This window comes from Macaca fascicularis, chromosome 6, assembly GCF_037993035.2.
Source record: "Macaca fascicularis isolate 582-1 chromosome 6, T2T-MFA8v1.1".
Taxonomy (NCBI): domain Eukaryota; kingdom Metazoa; phylum Chordata; class Mammalia; order Primates; family Cercopithecidae; genus Macaca; species Macaca fascicularis.
This window is the reverse complement of record NC_088380.1, coordinates 147886757-147905295: the sequence shown is the minus strand read 5'-3', so window position 1 is coordinate 147905295 and position 18539 is coordinate 147886757. Positions and strand designations below refer to the sequence as shown.

General features: G+C 43.9%; 2 protein-coding genes across 19 annotated transcripts in view; both read right to left on the bottom strand.

Annotated features, from left to right (window-relative positions):
• The window catches only part of LOC102120633 (protocadherin gamma-C4), a 188318-nt gene that overhangs the window by 80086 nt on the left and 89693 nt on the right, over nucleotides 1-18539 (bottom strand). The window contains exon 1 of one of the 18 annotated variants that reach the window (XM_015452031.3): nucleotides 15355-17946. The exons of the other annotated variants lie outside the window; for them this stretch is intronic. Coding sequence (XP_015307517.3) covers nucleotides 15355-17784 — 2430 coding nt within the window. The 5' untranslated portion in view covers nucleotides 17785-17946. Of the gene's footprint in view, nucleotides 1-15354; nucleotides 17947-18539 lie in introns of those variants that run through there. 18 annotated transcript variants of the gene reach the window in all.
• LOC107129945 (protocadherin gamma-A12-like) lies at nucleotides 2777-7771 on the bottom strand. The gene is given in 2 exon segments (XM_065545912.2): nucleotides 2777-6338; nucleotides 6341-7771. Coding segments are annotated over 2 exon segments (2856 nt in total). The 5' UTR covers nucleotides 7589-7771; the 3' UTR covers nucleotides 2777-4730.

Genomic DNA, 18539 nt, shown 5'->3' with positions numbered 1-18539 from the left:
GGCTGGAGTGCAGTGGCATGATCTCAGCTCACTGCAACCTCTGTCTCCCAGGTGCAAGTGATTCTCCTGCCTCAGCTTCCTGAGTAGCTGGGATAACAGGTGCCTGCCACACAACATGGAAATCTTATGAACTGAGGCATCTATTTTCAAAATTTGACAAACAAACCAGGTCCTTAGCCTTTTAAGATAAGTCAGACAGTTGGCAGGATGCAGTTGCTCATGCCTGTAATCCCAGCACTTTGGGAGGCCGAGTCAGGCGGATCACCTGAGGTCAAGAGTTCAAGAGCAGCCTGGCCAACTTGGTGAAACCCTGTCTCTATTAAAAAAAAATTTTTTTTTTTTTTTGGGACAAGTCTTACTCTGTCGCCCAGGCTGGAGTGCAGTGGTGCGATCTCCACTCACTGCAACTCCGCCTCCCGGGTTCACGCCATTCTCCTGCCTCAGCCACCCAGGCACCCGCCACAACACCTGGCTAATTTTCGTTTTGTATTTTTAGTAGAGACGGAGTTTCACCGTGTTAGCCAGGATGGTCTCGATCTCCTGACCTCAAGATCCGCCTGCCTCGGCCTCCCAAAATGCTGGAATTACAGGCATGAGCCACCGTGCCCAGCCTACTAAAAATATTTTTAAAAATTAGTTGGGCATGGTGGTGGGTGCCTGTAATCCCAGCTACTGGAGAGGCTGAGGCAGGAGAAATCGCTTGAACCCGGGAGGCAGAGGTTGAACCTGGTTGGCAGAGGTTGCAGTGAGCTGAGAGCGCACCACTTGCACTCCAGCTTGGGCGACAGAGTGAGACTCCATCCTCCCGCCCCCCCCCAAAAAAAAAGGTAAGTCAGACAGCTGCCTTTTATTACGGTTTAGATATAGAGGAAAAGCCCGTGTAAAATAATTGGTTTTGCACTATGATTCTTTTTTTCCCTGAGACCACTTTCCAATAATTGAACTCAAGTATTGCATTGAGAACTTAGAAGGTGTACAAACTACTGTGTGAAATACTTCAGAGAGCTAATGATGAACTAAGAAATTATATCTGCCCTCAATGACAGTACACAGAGTAGATCCTTATATGACATGTCTAAGAAAAATTATGGTGGTACTAACTTCTTTTACATACAGATTAAACTATTTTGTTTGATTCTATGGTCTCTTCAATGACAGTTTTTTAAAAACATTTTCCTGAACCAGAGCCCTTCCCTTATGCTATCCAGAAGTCTCAGCCTTTATAAAATATTTTTTCCAATTAGCTTTGCCAAAGGCTGGCTATCTTTTGCCATCAATATTTTAGGAATGCATCCTAAACAGTATGCCCTGTTATTGGTAATTTTCCATTAAGTATGATTTCTTAAAAGTGAACTCAAAGTGGCTGGGCACGGTGGTTCACACCTGTAATCTCAGCTATTTGGGAGGCCGAGGCGAGTGGATCACAAGGTCAACAGATCGAGACCATTCTGGCCAACCCCATCTCTACTAAAAACACAAAAATTAGCTGGGTGTAGTGGCGCGCCTGTAGTTCCAGCTACTCAGGAGGCTGAGGCAGGAGAATCACTTGAACCCGGGAGGCAGAAGTTGCAGTGAGCTGAGATAGTGCCACTGCACTCCAGCTTGGTGACAGATCGAGACTCTGTCTCAAAAAAAAAAAAAAAAAAAAGTGAAAACTCAAAGTGTAGCATTAGAGAGTAACTGTGTCTCTTTCTTGAGATTTAGCCTCATCAGTTTGATCAACATCCCTTCGAAACTATGTGTTTGCTTTTCTAAACCTGACATCTTATATGAGGATAAAGAAGATTTTGCACCAGAACTATTCAATTCATGATCACAGCTATACTCTGTTACATGTCATAAAGAAAACTGATACACTTCGCTCATTTGTCATTAGCCTTATAATTTATTGAAAAGTGATGTATGAGATTAAATACACTATAAAAGTGTTGTATAGTTTCCTTAACATTCCTATGCTATTGCTGCTTCAAAAAGCATAATACTTCTGGAAAGAAAGCAGTGGAAGAATGTCTTCTGACTGATTACGTTCCAATTTTAGGTTCTATAAAACAGTGAAGCTAAAAATTTTAAATTATAGCTGAACGCTTTAACTTATTAGATGAAATGGATACATATCCACCTGTCATACACATAAGAAGGCAAGAAAAGTCCTTGACATAATTTTATGACTGGAATCAGAAGAAATGTAAACATATCCAAACCCATTGCCCAGTTAGTCTCAGAAAACAATCAACACATATCTTAATTACTAATCCTAAATTATCAACAAGTGTCCTAAAAATCCTAAAGCTAAGCCATTAGTTTCAGTTCTTATATGGCCTAAACCAAATAATGATCACCAGCCTTCAGGTTTCGGTGATCCATTTTCTGGTGAAATTATTTAAGATCCCATTGAAGTAAACTGCTTCTTTAAAATAAGTTTCCTAGGATCCTTGTTTAGATTTCACTATGGTTCAGACAAAGAAAAAGTAACACTCACAAAATTGTCTCATACAAAAATATTTTCCCCATCTTTTATGGCCTAAAACTGTGGCTTCTCAATCAAGAATGTACCTAGGCACTTAAGATTTTTAAACCAGCTTTCAAAAAATTTTAGAATAGTTTTATTTCCATCCACAAATCATTCCATTGTACCACATGGAGAAGCACAAAAATCATTATTACTTTTCCCAACAGGACATCGAGTGTGCTGGCATTGAAAATATAAATCCTTTTTTTTTTTGTCAACCACTAAAAATGGCTACTGTTAACTAATTGCATGCTGTGAATCAGATGATTTTTGTTAGCTCTAGCCATCACCAGGACCTTTCAAATTAGATATGATTATTTCTACTTTGCTGAAGCTCAAAGAGATTAAATAACTTTCTAAAGGTGACACAGTTAAGAAGTTAGCTAATTGCAAAGCTGCTGTCCTTCTACGACTTATCTGAAAATTCAAAATCCTGGTATCAGGTAATCCCCAGAGTACATTATTTGTTTATCCATTCATTCAACAAATATTTAATAAAGTCTATTCAGCTCAAACTGGAAACATAGTTGATTGAAATCACTGATATTTGAGATATCATCTAAAGGTCTTGACTATTATGCTCTAACTCTCAATGATTTGTTCCTAAATCAAGTTAGGTGAACAGAGGTCAGAATAATTAGACCATGTTAGCTGAGCTTTCCAAATCATTTGTTTTCCTATTATGTCTTTCTTTCTATTTGACTACATATGAGAACTGTCCATGTGATAAACATTTTGGTGGTTCCTACAAGACGATGGAGAAGGGAGGGTTCATTGTCCTCTATTTCTTTCAATATTACCTATAGAACACTGTACTTATTAAATTTTATTTGAAAACTAATGTAAACACAAATTTAGAATGTTTAGATAAATTCAAATACTTTCTTTCAAAAAATCACACAAGTAGAACCACACACTCTATATTTTGTCCCCTTTTTTGGTCTCAGAAGCAGCAACTGCCTCATTTTAGAGCCTTTGGATGTCTTTCATTCTCTAAGTGGTATCCAATCTCTCTTCTGAGTTTTAATTATTGTATGTTTTGTATGTTTCACAGTAGACAGGCAGCAAACAAAGAAGAAAGAAAAAATAATTGGGATGTTATGTTTCCCTACACCTTTACAGAATTCACCAAAAGAAATCAGGCAATGCTTTTCAAAGAGTAATACACTTTAGCATTCAGTATCTGTAAACACTCTACAATAAGCATAAAGTTCTCAGAAAACACTTAGAATCTGTGCACGTTTCAGAAATTTTCCCTTAGTTGTAATAGTTATGGGGAATTTAATGTAGAAAGCAGGGGAAATTACTGCAAATTTGCCCCAGTACTAAAAAAGTACTCAAAACACATTTTGTTAATTCTGAATATTCCACAAAGTCATCATTAATATCATTAATGTAGGAAATGGGCAAAAGAAATGTCTAACTTGGAAACACACACAGATATTGTATTAATGAAATGCATAACAGAAGTGAAAAATAGTCTTTACTGTTTTTTGTCATGGCAATACAGGATATTGTATATTTAAGTGATAAAATTTTAAATGCAGAAGAAATAAATTCACTATATTTGGAAGTTCATAAATGATTTAAAACCATGAAATGACTTGGGATACTGAGAAAGTATAAATGGACATATCCCTAATGGCCAGAAAGAATTACTGCACTTTGAAAGAAACTAAATTCACTTTATGAATTTGCTAGCAATCTCAAGTGTAGTTAAAAGCCACTCTATTTATAAAAGTTTACTAAAATTTTATTTATATTTTCCATTGAATTAGATTTCTCCCCTCTAGATAAACAGATCAGTTGTTATCAGATGCTCTACACAAAACTGCTGCATGGTCAATGGGAAAAAAATTAAAAGTGGGAAAAGAGCATTACCATTGATAAATTAAGCTAGAAAATGATATAGAGTATAACGTTATAAATTGTTAATAAATTATATCTATCATGTAAAATATATGTACATAAATAAGGTATGAGGGAAGGTGGCTGGATTGTTGTTGGTGTCTGTCACATATGTATAAATTTATTGATGTCTGCTTTATAAATTCCAGATGTGCTAAGGGATATATTTCTCCAGGCTCAGAAAAGAATATTTGATAAGGGCGGGGCACTGTGGTTCATGCCCCTAATCCCAGCACTTATGGAGGGTGAAGCAGGAGGCTCACCTGAGCCCAAGTTCCAGATCAGCCTGGCCAACATAGTGAGACTCCTGTCTCTACAAGAAAGTGATAGATAGATAGATAGATAGATAGATAGATAGATAGATAGACAGATAGACAGATAGACAGACAGATAGATAGCAGGGCTGTGGCTTGCAACTGTAGTCTCTGTTACACCGGAGGAGAAGGTGGGAGAATTGCTTGAGCCTAGGAGTTTGAGGCTGCAGTGAGCTATGATCGTGCGGCTGCATTCCAGCGTGGGCGACAGAACAAGAAAAGAAAGGAAAGAGAGAAAAGAGAGAAAAGAGAGGAAAGAAAGAGAGAGAGAGAGAGAGAGAGAGAGAGAGAGAGAGAGAGAGAGAGAGAGAGAAAGAAAGAAAAGAAAGAAAGAAAGAAAGAAAGAAAGAAAGAAAGAAAGAAAGAAAGAAAGAAAGAAAGGAAGGAAGGAAGGAAGAAAAGATTTGATATAAACTCACCTGAATTAACGCAAGACTGTCTTTAGAAAATACCGAATCACCTGACAGCAAAAGGGACTCGCTTTTTCCACCGCTCTCCTGGCTGACGAGCGTGTCTGCATAGTTGGGCTGGGGCAAGATCGGGTGACTCTTGCGCGAGTCCGAGGTGAGGGAGACCTCGTGGGAATAGGTCTGCAGGAAAGCCTGCACCCCGTCCACGCCCACAAAGTGCGACGCCGGGGCTCCTGTCAAGCCGCCTTCTGAAGCCTGCAGCAGGCGTGACTTGTGCCAGCGCCGCAGCCTGAGCGCCAGCAACACGATGACGAAGGCCAGGAAGACGCAGGAGACCGCGGCCACCGCCACCACCAGGTACAGCGTAAGGTCTGAGGTTTCAGAATTAACTGGAGACTCGAGGCTGCCGAGGTCCACCAGGACTTTGGGGATGCTGTCGGCCACGGCCACCGTGAGCGTGACGGTGGCCGAGAGAGGGGGCTGGCCGTGGTCCTGGACGGCCACCACGAGGCTCTGCTTGAGCGCATCTCTGTCCAGCAGGGCTCGCGCTGTGCGCACCTCGCCCGTGTGCAGACCCACCGCGAAGAGTCCCGGCTCGCTGGCCTTGAGCAGGCGGTAGGACAGCCAGGCGTTCTGGCCCGAGTCTCTGTCCACCGCCACCACCTTGGTCACCAGATAGCCCGGCTCTGCGGAGCGGGGCGCCAGCTCCACGCCAGTGGAACCGTCTGTGGGGAGGGCGGGGTACAGGATCTCGGGCGCATTGTCGTTCTGGTCCAGCACAAACAGACTCAACGACACGTTGCTGCTGAGGGGCGGGTGCCCGTTGTCCCGCGCCATCACTTTCACTTGCAAGTCTCGCAACTGCTCGTAGTCGAAGGAGCTCAGCGCATACAGTACCCCAGAGTCGGAGTTGATGGACACGTAGGACGATAGGGGTGCCCCTTGGACGGTGTCCTCAGCCAGGGAATAAGTGATCTGGGCGTTCTCCTCACAGTCGGGGTCGTGGGCGGTCACGGAGACGAGGGAAGCTCCTCTGGGATTGTTCTCTGGGATATAAGCGGAATAGGAGGCCTGAAGGAAGACCGGCGGGTTGTCGTTGGTGTCTGCCACGTTCAGCAAGATGTGAATTTCCGTAGACAGGGGCGGGGTTCCCCGGTCAGTGGCGGTCACTGTGATGTTGTAGCTAGGAACCTAGGAACCTGTTCCCTATCCAAGACTATGTCTGTGACTAAACTATAGTAATTTCCGTAAGATTTTTCTAATTTAAAGGGCAGATTTCCTTGGATGAAACAGATCACCTGTCCGTTTACCTCAGAATCTTGGTCATTTACATTTAAAAGGGCAATTAATGTCCCTCTGGGGGAGTTTTCGGGAACCGAGCTGGCGAGAGAGGTGAGGACCACCTCTGGGGCGTTGTCGTTCACGTCCAGAACAGTGATCAGGACTTTGGCTCGCGCAGAATATCCTGCATTATCCATTGCTTGCACTTCCATCTGGTAGAATCCTGACTCCTCGTGATCCAACTCCCCTATTGTTGATATTGTCCCTGAATTACAATCTAGTTTGAAAACTTGGGCCGCCTTGTCGTCCACATACCGGAAGGAATACCTCACTTCCGCATTGACTCCTTCGTCAGGGTCGGTAGCGTTGACTACAAGCAGCTGCGTGCCCACGGCCAGATTCTCCGGAACGCTCGCGCGGTACTCGGGCTGGGCAAACGCTGGCGCGTTGTCATTCGCATCCAGAACCATCACGCGGATGCGCGCAGTGCCTGTGCGCACCGGATCGCCCCCATCCGAGGCCGTAAGGACCAGGTGGTGAGCAGCCTTTTCTTCGCGGTCCAGGGCGCGTTCCAGCACCAATTCGGGGTACTTACTACTGTCGGCTCCATTTTGCACCATCAGGGAGAAGTGAGTATTCGGGCTGAGCTCGTAGCTCTGGAGAGAGTTCTTCCCAATATCCGGATCCCAGGCGTGGGGTAGAGGGAACCGCATATCAGTGGCTGCGTTTTCACTGATTTTTATTTCTAATTCACTTTCACGAAAATAAGGCGCATTGTCGTTAATGTCCCTTACTTCTACTTCTACTCCATATATTTTCACTTTATCCTCAATCAGAATGTCTAGATTTAATTGACACTTGATGGCCCCCATACAGAGCTCCTCCCGGTCTATCCTGCCCGCCGTGACCAAGCTGCCGCTGCGCGGGTTCAGGGCGAAAAGCTGCGTTCTACCTCTGGGGACGATGCGGACTCCGCGCTCCGCCAGCTCCCGGGGCTCCAGCTCCAGGTGCTTGGAGATGTCGCCCACCCTAGAGCCTTTCTCCAGCTCTTCCGGAACTGAATAGCGTATCTGGGTGCATCTGGTCTCCCACAGAATCCCCAGGAGGATTCCCAGCAGGACCAGATCTTTGCAGTCCCGGTGCGGTCGCTCAGGAATCATTCTCATCTTCCTCCAGAATTATTTTCAATTCTGCCCTTAATCACTGAAGTCAGGAGCAGTTCTTTCGCCCCTAGAATGGGACAGTTTGGAAGTCAGAGCTCCTCCGTTGTTTCCTCATAGTCCCAGAGTTGGTTCATTCCTAGCTATCTGCTTTGTGCTTCAGGCGCGTGCAAGGTGAGCAGGATCTCCGCTTTTCTCTCCCCGATTGCTGAACAGCGGCGCTCAGAGTCCTAACCAATTACTGCACAATCTTGAACTTCCAGAAAGGATATTTCGTTTTTATATCTTAAATAGTTCCACCTACTGTTCTTCAAAAGGGGATGGAAATCTACAGTATTCGCTTTAGAAGAAACTTCAGTGAGCTTTTTTTTTTTTCCACCCAATGAGCTTTTTTTTTTCTTTTTTCCCCAATGAGCTTTTAAATGAATTGGAAGTTTCTGTAAACAATGATTTTAATCTTATAATTTTAGTGCATCTGCTTTGAGATTACTGTTTCCCCAATACACCTATCATGGGGGATGTCTCTGGAGGAGTTTCTCTTTTTTGACATATCATATAATGGAATAATTTAAACTTTCTGATTCAGCTATAATTTGGGGAAAACGTTTTTAAGTAGATTCCTTGAACAAATCTGAATGGAAGGATTACTTTACCAGGTTGTTGAAATTTAACGCTTAAAAATCAAATTTTCATGAAAATATGGAAACCTAAAAATGAGATATGTGATTGTATACATTATCAGAATCACACTTAACAAGAACCCAAGTGAAAAAGAAACATTTATATTTTTAGCATAAAGTGGAAGTATTCCAACTTGCATTGACTGGAAATAATGGAAGTACTCCAGGATTCTATTAATACGTTATATTTCAAAAATATTAAGTGTTGAGGAAACTTAGTAAAAGAAAATTGGTAGTCCAAAGAATGTTACACTTACCTTTTCCTGGGTAACTGACCTAATTGTAATTACTGAGAATTACTGGTAATACTTTTGGAAGCCCATCAAAATATAGGGAAAAAATTCTGCCTAAGAAATAACTGGCTACTGTACTTTCATGAGCATAAATATTTATACTGTAAGGATAAGATGTTTGCTAGGCATAAAATAAAATAATATATTTTAAATTGGGAAGAAATATATAGGTAGCTGTGAGAAAAGATCAAACGCAAAATTGAGTTTTCTTGAATTACAAGAATCACAAGTAAACGTAACTGAATATTATCAAATCATTACCATGTTCTTATTTTTTTAAGCTTTTTTCTCTGCCAGGCACAGTGTCAGGCAACTGTAGTCTCAGCTACTCTGGAGATTGAGGTGGGAGGATTGCCACCGCCCAAGAGTTTGAGTCCAGCCTGGGCAACATAGTGAGACTTTAATCTCAATTTTTTTTTTTTTAATAAAAAGCATTTTCTCATGCATTTTCCTCAAAATTTATAGTTAATGGATTAAAGAAAAAGCCTTATATACTCAAGATATTGATGTCCCAAGAAACACCACAGGAAAAAAATTTATTCTTCAATTAAAATATCTCAATGACAGCAGTATCATAATACCCACTTCTCACGTGTGTGTGTGTGTGTGTGTGTGTGTGTGTGTGTGTGTATAAAGAATGTCTCTGGGTGGGGCGCAGTGGCTCACACCTGTAATCCCAGCAGCACTTTGGGAGGCCAAGGCGGGCAGATCACGAGGTCAGGAGATAGAGACCATCCTGGCTAACATGGTGAAACCACGTCTCTACTAAAAATACAAAAAATTAGTAGGGTGTGGTGGCGGGCGCCTGTAGTCCCAGCTACTCAGGAGGCTGAGGCAGGAGAATGGCCAAAACCTGGGAGACGGAGCTTGCAGTGAGCCACTACACTCCAGCCTGGACCACAGAGCGAGACTGCGTCCGAAAAAAAAAAAAGTATCAGGTAAAAATGGTCAAAATACATGAAAGCTAATAATGAAGTTACTTGCCCACACAGAAAGGAGTAGGAAATATTAAGAGTGAGCAAACAAACCTGAAGCAATAGTAGATATAATATGTTTAAGATTTTCTTGCCAAAATATTGGTTTGAAAATTAAACCACACCCATTTGTAAAAGAAAGACATTCATTGGAACTCAGGTGAGTAGGAGCAACAGAGTTAGAGCTTATCTTGTTATTCTCTTCAGTGAAGCTTGCTACCAGAGAAACTTCATTAGAAAGATCTTGTGGGGGGACTGTTTCTGGTGTCACTGTGAGAAAATTATTATTATTATTGTTTTTTGAGACGGAGTCTCGCTTTGTCGCCCAGGCTGGAGTGCAGTGGTGTGATCTGGGTTCACTGCAAGCTCCGCCTCCCGGAACTACAGGCGCCTGCCACCTCCCCCGGCTAGTTTTTTGTATTTTTTTAAGTAGAGACGGGGTTTCACCGTGTTAGCCAGGATGGTCTCGATCTCCTGACCTCGTGATCCGCCCGTCTCGGCCTCCCAAAGTGCTGGGATTACAGACTTGAGCCACCGCGCCCGGCACGGTGAGAAAATTAAATCTTCTTTTTCTAGAATCCAAGGGAACATACAGATTGCAGGGATAAAGCAAAGTTCCCTCATTGTAGTTGGGAGAAACCCCGGTCGAGTCTCAGAACACAGGCCAGGGTGAAACGAACCCCAGGCAGAGGGGCTGGACAAGGCGACCGCCAAAATCACTGCAAGGAAGAAGAGCATAGAAATCAAGGCCAAGGCCACGACCAAGTAAATCTGCAGCTTTGCCTGGGAATTAGAGGCCACAGGACGGTCAATGAAGTCTGGCAGTGCCTCCTGCAGGCTGTCTGCGAAGGCTAGGTGAAGTGTAGCGGTGGCAGAGAGGGGCAGCTGTCCTCCGTCATGCACAGCAACCAGCAGGCGCTGTCGGGCCGAGTCACTGTAGCCCAAGGCACGCGCAGTGCGCACTTCGCCCGTGGGCAGCCCCAGGCTAAAGAGCCCGGGCTGGATGGCCTGCAGCACGTGGTAGGACAGCCAATCTTCGTGTCCCGAATCTGCGTCCAACGCCACCACCTTAGTCACCAGGTAGCCAGACTCTGCGGCGCCTGGCACCATATCGAAGAGTGCGGAGCCATCGGACCCCAGCGCGGGGTACAGCACCTGCCGCACATTGTCATTGAGGTCGCCCACCAACACGCGCAGGCTTACGTTGGCACTGAGCGCAGGCGAGCCCTGGTGGGCCTGCAGCTTGAACTCCAAGGCGCGCAGCTGCTCGAAGGCGCGCAGTTGCTCATGTTCGAAGGCGCGCTGTGCGAACACCACCCCACTCTGTGCACTCACGGACACTTACGACGACGGTGCCCGCAGCTCCAAGTCACTGGTAACAATGGAGCAGGAGACTTGGCCATTCAGCCCTAGGTCCAGGTCAGAGGCGCTGACTTGTGTGATGGAGGCTCCGAGAGGGTTGTTTTCGGCCACGTGGACCCCGTAGGAGACCTGGTGGAAAACCGGAGCACTGTCGTTGACGTCACCAATGCATAGGGTGACGCTTGTGCTGGATGAGAGCGGAGGCTTGCCCCTGTCAGTGGCAGTGACGGTGACCTTGTACTCCGGGGTCCCAATCCAGGGTCCCATCTGTTACAAGCTTATAGTCATTATTGGCGGAAGATTCGATTCTAAAAGGAATTCTTTCGTTTATGAGGCATGTAACCTCCCCATTTTCTCCCGAATCTTTATCATGTGTTTTGAACAGAATGATCGTCGTCCAGGGTTCTGCAACCTCAGTTACAGAACTGGACACCGAAGTAAAAACCACGTCTGGGGCGTTGTGGTTCTCATCTAGGATTTCTAGCATAATTTTACATTCGCTGGTCATGCCTCCACCATCCTTCGCCTCTATGCTCATGGTGTAACTGCTATAAATTTTGAAGTCTATTAAGTCTTTGGATTTAATTTCCTCATTTTGATGGTCTAGCACAAACATATTTCCAATATCATCTGGTAGGGATTTGAAAGAGTAGGTGATCTCTGCATTGACATCCTCATCCTGGTCAGTGGCTGTCACCTTCAGTAAACGGGTGCCTGGGGGCACATTCTCTCTAAGGCTGACTTTGTATACATCCTGGCTAAAAACTGGGGCATTATCGTTGCCATCAGTGACCTCAATTTGAATTGCAGCAGTGCCAGTTAGGACTGGATCACCCCCATCTACTGCTTTCAGGACCAGGAGATGAGAGCTCTATCCTTCCTGGTCCAGGGGCTTCTCCAGCACTAATTCTGGAGCATTCTTGCCTTCAGTCTTGTCCATCATCAGAGAGAAATGTTCATTAGAGCTGAGCTGGTAACTCTGGAGACAGTGAGCCCTACATCTGCATCTATAGCAGATTCCAGGCCAAACCGAGTGCCTGGAATTGCTAGCTCATTGATTTGTGAAACAATGCTATTTTGGGGAAAATAAGGTGGATTATCATTTATATCTTCTATCATCACATTTATGTGAAAAACATTTAGAGGATTCTCTGGTACAATCTCTGAGGGTATGACACAGGATTTTGAGGACAGAGTGACTCTCGATCTATTCTGTCACTCACAAGAATGTTCCCATTCTCCGTGTTCACGGTAAAGTACTGTTCCTCTGTACTAACTCTAAGGTTTCGGGTCAATAAATCTTGAACATGCAGCCCCATGTCCTCAGCAACGTTCCCCACCACCGAGCCCCGGACCATTTCTTCTGGATTAGAGTAGTGGATCTGCTCCGAGGGCATCCTGCAGAACAAAGGCAGCAGGAAAGGGAAGAGTATTTGCCGCCGCCGGGTCCTGCTTCTCTGCTTCACCCTGTTTCCCATCCTTCCCGTGCGTTGCTGCAGTCTCGGACGTTAAGAGAAAATGTTTCACAAAGTGCTTTTAAAATATTTACTTCCACACATAGAAAACCCAATGCTCCCAGTTTGAAGGCACCCCAATCCGTAAGGAATCAGATTTGAGGGAGCAGAAAGCCCAAGTCTTGGCCACTTTCCTTTCCGACTTTCTTCTGTGACTGAGCACAATATAGTCCTGGTAGATCCGAGGCTCCAGCTCTTGCAGCACATTGGCCAACAGCGGGGCTCTGAGTCTATTTAGAAAACTGCACCGGGAAGACTTTGCTAATTCAATAGGATTCAGAATTTAGACTGATGTGTTGGACTAATGTATAGGAAACTAGACACTTTAAGAGTTTTGGTAGTGACTATTTTCCAGTGTTTACTACCAAAGAAGATTCCTTAGAGATGGGATCCTATAGAACAGTCATTAACCCAGTAAAGAGAAGTGAAACGTTTTTTTCTTTTTTCTTTTTTTCTTTTCTTTTCTTCTTCTTTTTTTTTTTTTTTTTTTTTTTTTTTTTTTTAGATGGAGTCTCACTCTTTCGCCCAGGCTGGAGTGCAGTGACACGATCTCTGCTCACTGCAAGCTCTGCCTCCCAGGTTCAGGCCATTCTCCTGCCTCAGTTTCCCCAGTAGCTGGGACTACAGGCGCCCGCCACCACGCCCGGTTAATTTTTTGTATTTTTAGTAGAGACGGGGTTTCACCATGTTAGGCAGGATGGTCTCTATCTCCTGACCTCGTGATCCACCCACCTCAGCCTCCCAAAGTGATGGGATTACAGGTGTGAACCACCGCGCCGGCCTAAGTTTCTTTTTTTCTAAGCAGAAGCAATGCACATATTGGAATAACTAGGCAAAGTCTTCTCTCCTGATGTACGACAAAAACAATGTGGGAAAACATCCCCACCAAGTGGTATGGGAAAATTTTGACCACTATGAAATGATATGCAGTATTATTTTCAATCTGATGTGCAGATAATTTTCCTCTTAGTTTTATCAGAGAAAACTGGAGGAGCACTGAAAGCTATATAGGGCATATTCAGAATAAAGATAGCCAAACCTTTCTTATCACTTATAAAAGAGGTTTCTGAAAAGGATTATTAAGTGTTTTACACTTTAATCATAAAGAGAATATAAAGGTATAGCCTAGTAGGTAGCCTTAGGAATTTAATAACATGAAATGTGAGGGTGTTTTATTTTTATCCTCTATTTAATGGGACTATATGTTATACCTTAACAGAACTTTATCACTACCTCCAAATCAACCTAACCATCTTAATATCACATTTCAAAGCCAACCCTTACTTTTTGTTCTCCAAGGTCTTGGGTGCAAGCTTCCAGTTAGTTTAGATGAGGTTTTATAATATGGAACAATCTCCTTTTCCCAGCCAAATACCTCATATCCTTTTTATTTAGTTCCAGTCAAAGTACAATGCCTTACATCCATTTTCTCAGTTTGGAATTCCACAAGTATAAATCCTATCTCTAGATGCTTAAAATACCCCAACATTTTTCTTGACTTCAAGACGAATGTAGGCATCTGTTGGAAGACTTGCCTTTCCTACAGTTGAAATTATTTTTTGTGCAAGCCCTAGATAGTCAGTTTACAACTAATGACATAAGGTAAATTTCTAAATGAGAAAAATAAACTTGAAAGGGAACATAAATAAGCAAGTAATTTGGGGCAAATACCTAGAAGTGATGCGAGAGTGTTAAGTGAATTGATGATGGAAATTATTCCTGTAATCAAAAACCCTAGATAAGTCTCCATTCCTCATTTGACTTTCCTAGACATTGCTTCAGATAACATGTATGTCAGGCAATTATCAAGCTTCAGTAACAAGTTGGTCTGAATAAAAGAACTGAATGTACTATTTGCCATAAGAAAGACCTTATAAAGGAAAGAAAGAAGGAATCTATGACTCCCAAGTACACTGAAAAGGAACAAAAAAGAAGGATACTAGCTAAATCAGTTTCATTAAAGTCCAAATACCTTCAATCTATTTATATATTCACAAACTATTCTATTTGAATAAATCTATAGACATCTTTAGCATATTTGAAAATAGCTTTTTGAGAAGCACTGAATCAAAATCAAGTCATTTCTATATATGGATTTGCTACATTAAAAAGCCTTCCATACATACAAACGCAGACACCAAAGTAAAAGAATAAAAGGAAATAATACCAGTTCAATAATTCAATTATTTCCTCAGACCAGTCAATGTAACTTCACCATAGTAATGGAAAAGATATCTAGAGCTTAAGAAAAAATGTCATCTAAATTTTATCTCCCAAGGAAATCCAGTAGTTAAAAGCCAGTAAATATGTCTGTGTTGATAGGATGAAGAAATGAGACAAAGTTGGAATAGTCAACAGGATCTAAACATATTACCAGCCAACAAGAATCAAAATAAAATTGCTCAGAGAAAAGCTTACATGTGTAAGTGTGTGTGCATGTGTATAGATAGATAGATGAGAAAGAGAGCTAGAGGGAGCATGCTATTAAATTGACAGGATCTAAATTTGAACATTAGCAGTAATAGCAAATAATGGTGGAATATAACTACAAATCAGTGAAGGCACTGCAAAATTGAAATGGAAATAAAAAGTGTTTGTGAATCATTAATTTGTATCTATATATAGTAAATTGATAGCCTCATACACTGATAATAGAAAAATAATACTAAAATTCAACTTACTACAAACCAAGCCAGCATAGTTGAATGGCCCCTTTGAAATCAAAAGAAAATATGCCAGGATTGAAAAATGACTTTCACAAAAACGTTCTGAAAGATTATGGTAATCTCATGAAAGGCAAAGTAAAACTCACATGTATTGCTCTAAATATAAATGAACTAAATATATGCCGCCCCCCCCAAACAATTTTCATAATAGGCTCAATAAACATCTCCTTAAAAGACTTGTGCCAAGACACCAACAATTAGGAGGCAGAGAAATAAATCTCACCTGATTACTTGTCGGGTCACATTTGCCTAAAATGATAGCTGAGTCTTCAGCTATCAAGAGTGGTTCGCTTTTCTCACAGCTCTCCTGGCTGATGAGCGTGTCCCCATAGTTGGGCTGGGGGAAAATCAGGTGACTCTTCTGCGAGTCCGCAATGAGAGAGACCTCGTGGGAATAGGTCTGCAGGAAAGCCTGCACCCCGTCCATGCCTACGAAGTGTGAGGTGGGCATACCTGCCAGCCCGCCTTCAGAAGCCTGTAGCAGGCGTGACTTATGCCAGCGCCACAGCCTGAGTGCCAGCAGCACGATGACAAATACCAGGAAGATGCAGGAGACTGCGGCCACCGCCACCACCAAGTACAGCGTGAGGTCTGAGGTTTCAGAGTTAGCTAGAGACTCGAGGCTGACGAGGTCCGCCAGGACTTCGGGGATGCTGTCGGCCACAGCCACGGTGAGCGTGACGGTGGCCGAGAGAGGGGGCTGGCCGTGGTCCTGGACGGCCACCACGAGGCTCTGCTTGAGCGCGTCTCTGTCCAGCAGAGCCCGCACCGTGCGCACCTCGCCCGTGTGCTCCCCTACCGCGAAAAGTCCCGGCTCGCTGGCCTTGAGCAGGCGGTAGGACAGCCAGGCGTTCTGGCCTGAATCTTTGTCCACCGCAACCACTTTGGTCACCAGGTAGCCAGGTTCTGCAGAGCGGGGCGCCAGCTCCACGCCAGTGGAACCGTCTGTGGGGAGGGCGGGGTACAGGATCTCAGGCGCATTGTCGTTCTGATCCAGCACGAACAGGCTCAGCGACACATTGCTGCTGAGGGGCGGGTCCCCGCTGTCACGTGCTATCACTCTCAGTTGTAAGTCTCGAAACTGCTCATAGTCGAAAGATTGTAGGGCATAGAGAACACCAGTGTTGGAGTTAATAGAGACATAAGAGGATAGAGGCACCCCCTGGACAGTGTCATCCGTCAGAGAGTAAGTGACCAGGGCATTCTGTTTGCTGTCCGGGTCGAGGGCAGTCACTGAGAAGATGGAGGCACCCCTGGGGTTGTTTTCGGGAATATAGGCAAAGTAAGAGGAGTGAGGAAAAACAGGAGGGTTATCGTTGTCATCTACCACATTCAGCCAGATATGAGTTTCTGAAGACAGAGGCGGGCTTCCCTGGTCTGTGGCTGTCAACGTTATATTGTAGCTCTGGACCAACTCCCTGTCCAGCACTCTGCTTGTTATCAATTTGTAATAATTTCCATAAGTCTTTTCTAATTTAAAAGGCAAGTGGTTAGGAATAAAACAGGAGACTTGACCATTTTCTCCAGAATCTTGATCTTGCACATTTAGAAGAGCAATGACTGTACCTGGAGGAGAGTTTTCCAGAATTGAATTAATAGAAGAGGTGATAGTTATTTCTGGAGTGTTATCATTCACATCCACAACAGTGATCAACATCATTGCGGTGGTAAAGAGACCTCCACCATCTTGGCCTTGAATTTCCATCTCATAGAATCCATATTTTTCAAAATCCAGAGACCCCCGTACTAGAACTTCTCCAGTTTGTGAATCCAATTGGAATATTTCAGAAGCCTTGCTTTCCATGTTCCGAAATGAATACATTACTTCCCCGTTGATTCCCTCGTCTGGATCCGTTGCATTAACCACCAGCACCCGAGTTCCAGAGCTGATGTTTTCTGGAACGCTCACGCGATATACGGACTGTGTAAACACTGGGATGTGGTCATTTACATCGAGGACCACCACACGAATAGGAACTGAGCCCTTTCGGATGGGATCGCCTCCATCTAAAGCTGTGAGGAGGAGCAGGTGAGCAACCTCTTTCTCTCGGTCCAGGCTTCCCTCCAGTAATAGCTCTGGATTCTTGGCCCCATCCATTCTGCCCCGTAGTTGCAAGGAAAAGTAACTATTAGGGCTGAGCTGGTAGTTCTGGAGGGAGTTCACGCCCACATCTGGATCCCTAGCATTAGGAAGAGCAAATCGCGCCCCAGGAATTGCGTGCTCACTGACTTTTATCTCCACTTCGTCTTCCTGGAAGCTGGGGGCGTTATCATTAATGTCGATTATTTCCACCTCCACTCCGTAAATCTTCAAGGTGTCTTCCACGAGAAGTTCCATATTTAAAAAACAGGAGGACACCGTCTCACAGAGCTCCTCCCGGTCTATCCTGCCTGCCGTGATCAAGCTGCCGCTTCGCAGATTCACAGCGAAAAGCTGTGTCTTCCCTCTGGAGACGATGCGGACTCCGCGCTTCGCCAGCTCCCGGGGCTCCAGCCCCAGGTCCTTGGAGATATTGCCCACGAAGTAGCCTTTTTCGGTTTCTTCGGGCACCGAATATCGGATCTGCCCGGCCCGGAACCCCCGCAGCGTCCCCAGGAAAATGCACAGCAGCACCAGCCCACTGCGGTCCAGGCGCTGTAGCCGATTCGCCATGGCAGGCTCTAAGCCGATATTCCGCGATTTCTCGAGCTGGTTGGTTGTGAATCGGTTTATGTATCTATGAAGTCCTAGGCCGACTGCATCCAAAATATATCAGAAAGCGCAGGAAAATACTTCTAAGTCTCCAGTAAGTATCCATCTCATTCTGCTTTGTGTGGTAGAGGCGGGGGAGGGAGGGACTCAATAGCGCGCAGCTTCCCATTCCCTGATTGGTGAACAGCGGCGCCTAGAGCCCATTCTTATTATTGCAACGACTAAGAAATTCCAGAAGAAATGATTATGCTCACCTCTTCGTGAATCTCACGTATTTGTAGAGCTTAAAAACGATTATACACAATGCTTATATTATGTGATGTTAAAACTTTACCAAGAACACCCACGAAAGGAGTAATTATTAAAAGGACTTGCTTAATTTTAAGAAAGTTTTCAAAATATTACTGGAGCTGAAAACTTGTAGGTTATAATTGGTTCCAATTGATTTTAACCGACTGAAAAGAACATTTCTGGAAGTGGAAATAACATGGTCCCGATAAAATCATCAGGTAGGATGCCTAACTATAATTCTTACGAGTGTTCCTTTATTGAGTAAATGAAACACTTGAGAAAAATTGAATAGCATCAGGGTTTCAATTAAAATACCATGCCGTGAAAATATACCTGTATTTTATATTTTTAACCAAAAGGTATTTTATTTCATAAAAAATGTCACCAGAGATTACCCATGTAGATGGCCTTAAAATGTCTTTGAA